This window comes from Macrobrachium rosenbergii, chromosome 1, assembly GCF_040412425.1.
Source record: "Macrobrachium rosenbergii isolate ZJJX-2024 chromosome 1, ASM4041242v1, whole genome shotgun sequence".
Taxonomy (NCBI): Eukaryota; Metazoa; Arthropoda; class Malacostraca; order Decapoda; family Palaemonidae; genus Macrobrachium; species Macrobrachium rosenbergii.
Genome location: NC_089741.1, coordinates 3,592,935 through 3,597,862, shown reverse-complemented (window position 1 = coordinate 3,597,862; position 4,928 = coordinate 3,592,935). Strand labels below are relative to the sequence as shown.

Here is a 4,928-nt window from a genome sequence, read left to right as displayed (position 1 = left end):
GGTACTGTTTTCTGCAATGCTCTTCATTTTTTATATGCAAAAAATTAGGTGGTTACGGCAACCAGTAATGAGATATCATTCGTTTCTCATTAATTCAGATATTATAGATGTAAATATAAATCTATACATTATATATATATATATATATATATATATATATATATATATATATATATATATATATATATATATGTATATTTATTATGTCATTTTCAGTTCGATATTTTCCTTTAGAAACAGAGGTTTCAAAGAGTGTTGCCTCTTGCCTCTTGATGAGTGATTTACTTTATAGTTGATAGCCTTTTCCCTTTCCTACCCTGGGTATCGTCCACCACAATCCTCTAATCTTAATTCTTTGCATAGGTCAAAACAGACTCAGTGAAAGTCCTTGTGGTATGCCTACGCCACTCCGGTTCTCTCGGAATTAAACCCGGAACCTTTGTGTGTGTGTGTGTGTGTGTGTATATGTATATATATATATATATATATATATATATATATATATATATATATATATATATATATATATATATATATGTGTGTGTGTGTGTGTGTGTGTGTGTGTGTGTGTGTGTGTGTGTGTGGGCTTGTGTGAGCATTGTTTATAAATCAATGAAAACTTAATAACATATATAAATATTCTCTACAACTGATTGTTCAGCTAGTATTTCTTAGTTCCTTTTCCATTTGTGAAGTAGAGTCCCTAAAAAATTTCGTTATTTCCGTTAGCAATTATAATGAAATAAATCAGATATAAATTATCCTATAACATAAGAATCACATAAAAAAATCTTATCGTTGATGTAATACCTTTTAACAACTTTATTCATCGGAATCTGAAATATCTGTAGCCGATCAAACCGTATCTTTCATCTCGGTACACTAGTTTCACAGTCAACAATGCTGTATCGTTATCAAAATGCTGACTATGTGCTTTGAATACTTAATTGTGCAAGTATGTTTTTGTGCATTTGTTGAAGCAGGTAATCAACAGTTAGCCTACATCATTATATAAATTTCACGGTTATTAGAATATCTCCGTGCAGCGTTATTTTCATTTAAAGATAAGCATAGGTTTGTTATGTTGACTTAAAGAGAGCTCACCTTATAGGCTCGGCATCTCATCTGGGCGATAAAGTCCTCCGATGATCTCAAAGAAAGGTCAATGGGAGAAATTGCACGGAAGGAGCAGCGAGTGATTGACTTTATTCCCAAATGAGTTGCTGAGACAGGGGCTTCCAATCACCGCTGACTCTAATCTGTGGAATTCTCTCTTTGCAGGATGTGGCATTTAGCGGCATTGCTTCTAGTGTCGGCTCTGGCCTCAGCCTCACCTCAGTTATCATATTTACCTCCTCATACTGACTCTTGTCGAACAGTCACTTCCTTGTGTATGACACCAGATTCAAACCTCTTACATAGTCCAGACCGATTATAATGTAAACACACAATATGTCACCACAACAGTTGTTCGGCAACAAGTGGTTCCAACCACTATTTTCTCTACCCGGGTGGAAACTAGACCTCAAATTGTTATTAGCACTTTTCAACAAACAACAACTCAGTTCAATAACAGAGTAGAAACAAGAACAGTTCCAAGTCCACCTATTCAAGAAACTCGCTATGTCACATCAACACGAGTTATCCCTCAAATTAGCTATGTCACACAGACCCAGATAGAGACACGAGCTGTACCTGTTGAAGTAACACAGACACAAATTCAGACCATTAATCAACTGGTTACAAATTATCAGACAGAGTATCGTCAAGAGACTAGAGTGATCACCATTCCAGGTCCTGATGTAGTTAGGACTAGGGTTCAGACTGTGGTCCAGACTTCTGTCATAAGGAGTGTACAACCAGATAGAACCCAATACATCACATCAACACAAGAACAACAACAAGTACAGACCAGTGTTGTAACAGGACCAAATGTCATTTTGACCAGTACTGTTCAGAGGCAACAGGTTGTCCCTTATACAACAGTTAACACAAGATATGAAAATGATTTTGTTACCCGTGAACAGATAGTCACTAGGACAAATGTCCGAACTCAGACAATAGTTCAGACTCAGTTTGTGCCTGAAGAAGTTATTAGAACTCAAGTAATACCAACAACCATCTACACTACCATCTTCCAGACTAGGGTCCAACCATTCACTCAAGTCCAGACTGTATTTAGGACTCAGTACATAACCCCACCCCTGTTGTACAAACCCGTGAAGAAACCAGAACTTCTCTTGTTCAGATACCTGGTCCAGATAGAGTGGTCACTAGTCAACTTGTGCAAACACAACAACGGCAACAGGTCATTTACCAGACCAGTTATCAAACTCAGCAAATTACTGTTACACAAACTGTAACTGGAACTTGTTCAGCAAGTGGTTACAATTACAATGCACCTTCTAATTCATTGAGTATTGGCAAATAACATTTTATGGATACATATACATATATATATATATCATACATTGCATCCAATTTTAGTTATGTAAAGCCAAGACTTCAAGTACTGTTGATATAGAAATCTCTAAAGTCAAATAATGGATATTAATTTGAAGGAAATTGGTATGATGTAATGGAAAATATTTATACAAATAAAATGCTCTCAAAACTTGTTGTATATATGATCCTCTTCTTATTTAGATATGACTCATAAAGTGTAAGTATTATTTATTTTATAATCTTTGTTCATTGATACATTATATAATTTTTTGATGAATTGGTCAACATCATAATTAAAATGCCCATATATATTCTCTTGCAGGATGAAGTTGCTAATTGTGTTAGCCTTGCTGGAGTTTGCTTTGGGAACCTCAGTTGACCGGTTACCCCGTGATATTTTGCAAAACAACCTAAGCCTACAGCCATCAGGATTTGGATACTTACCACCTGATTCCTGTGTACCTTCAACCGTTTACCGCACTCAAACACAGTATTCCACTATTGTCATCCCTTCTACTGTCTATAGGACAGATGTGCAGTATGTAACACAGACTGAATTTAGAACACAACCAGTTTACACTACAATATATTCAGAAATCGTTAGGACACAGGTTGTCCCAGAGATTCAGTACAGGACAGTCACAGTTACCCACACACAAGATATCGTTCGGACTCAAGTCATTACTTTACCTCCTCAGGTCAATTATGTGACAGAGACACGTCAGGATGTTAGGACTGAGGCTCAGTATTCAACTCAGTTTATTACAATAACACAACAGATACCCACAACAATCACCAGAAATGTAGTATCCACACAGGTGGTCCCCCAGCAAGTAATCAGCACAATTTATCAGACACAGACAGTGACTAGACAGCAGCAAATCCCAGGCATAACTCGCACAGTTGAGAGTACTCAGTATAGTACTGCATACTCAACAGTTGTTCTGCCTGGTCAAGATGTTACTCAGACACAGTATGTAACAATAACCAACTATCGGACTCAAACTATCACTCAGCCAGGTCAAACACAGTTTATTACTTCTACACAAGTTATTCCCGTAACAACCACCATATTCTCAGAGCAAGTTGTGACTAGCACTCAGATTCAGTTTGTTACAAGGACACAGTTTGAACAGCAAGTCTCCACCGTTTGTAAGAACCCAACAAGTGCCACAGTATGTTACCAGAATTATCACAGTTCCCCAACCAGTCGTAAGCACTTTTATTCTACCCAGGTGGTACCCACTACTATCTACACTCGGCAGACAGTACCAACCGTGGTGAACCCTCCTGCCCAAACACAGTACGTCACAGTAACACGCACTGATGTTAGAACCCAGCAAATTCCAGGCCAGACTCGTATCCAATATATAACAAGTACATTCTACAACACGAACGTTATCACCTCCACTGTTTATAACCAACAAGTCAACACCATCATTGCCACTACAACCATTCAGCCTTCCTGTGGAACTGGGTATAACTATCCCACTCCATCTAGAGGCTTTAATCCATTGGGTCGATAATGATTTTTTTTTTCAAAATCCCAGTTAAAAACTTGGGGAAATTTGTATAAGAAATGTGATCACAGTGGTATTGATCTATTGTAGATTTTAAAATTATAAACTTTTTCGACTTATGTGGACATTTATATGACTTCCTGTATTTAATAAACGTGTTCAATTAATCATTGTTTTTAATTCGGCAAATACAGTATCTCACAATGTCATGTGTATATTAGAACATTTAGAAAATATTCATGTGTCTGTAAGTAGATATAACCTTTGAAAAGATTTTCTGTTAAGTCTAACGATCTCTCTTGGCAATATGATTCTGAATAGTAGCCTTCAGTGGTCACATCAGTAGTTGTTTAACAAAGACCTCTTTAGTACTCAGTGGATATAGTGGTGTCGAGGACATTAAAGAGTGAACGGAGGAACATAAAATCCACAGCACAATTTAAAATTATATTTACAAATATGGAGGGTTCTCTATTAAATTGAATGAAAGCATAGTTAAGTGACAAGAAGTGTTTGGACGTTCCAAGTGAAAACTAGCGTTAAATTTTCAGAAATTTCATAATCCGATCATGAAGAGAATTGCAGTTTTAAGACTCTCACACTTTGAGACTGGATCATTATGGACGATTACTAAAAAGGACTTTTACGCATCTTCCATGTAGATGAAATAATCATAATTTATCTATTTTTAGTATATAGTGATGTTTTATCAGAGATTCTCGTGAGACTCGACAATAGATTTCCAGTTTACCAGGATAACATTTTTAACAATACTAAATCATTAAGATACCATCTCCCAACAAGTTCGTAAATACTCATTAGTGAATTTCGTACAAAAGTAAAGGATTTCTTATATATGAATATACACAAGGAATAAATTCCTTATTCAAAATAAGCTCACCAGCCACAAGGAGAACATTAAATTGGGAATGTCAAGAGGAAAGTTTATTGCAGAAAAATGTA

At 36.2% G+C, this 4,928-nt stretch overlaps 1 protein-coding gene and 1 pseudogene across 1 annotated transcript; both read left to right on the top strand.

Moving 5' to 3' along the window:
- LOC136843375 (uncharacterized) overlaps positions 1 to 4,133 on the top strand; it is a 5,318-nt pseudogene extending 1,185 nt beyond the window's left edge.
- Positions 929 to 2,625, top strand: LOC136841852 (uncharacterized). The gene is made up of 2 exons (XM_067109247.1): positions 929 to 955; positions 1,404 to 2,625. Exons 1-2 carry the CDS (start codon positions 929 to 931, stop codon positions 2,361 to 2,363), a joined length of 987 nt encoding a protein of 328 aa, XP_066965348.1. The 3' UTR covers positions 2,364 to 2,625.
- Positions 4,134 to 4,928: the final 795 nt, after the last annotated feature.

Bases quoted from the DNA above. Each gene is read 5' to 3' on its own strand.
- LOC136841852 (XM_067109247.1), top strand. From the start codon at position 929: ATGTGCTTTGAATACTTAATTGTGCAA. The intron at 956-1,403 runs GTATGTTTTTGT...GTATGACACCAG, and splicing joins TTGAATACTTAATTGTGCAA to ATTCAAACCTCTTACATAGT.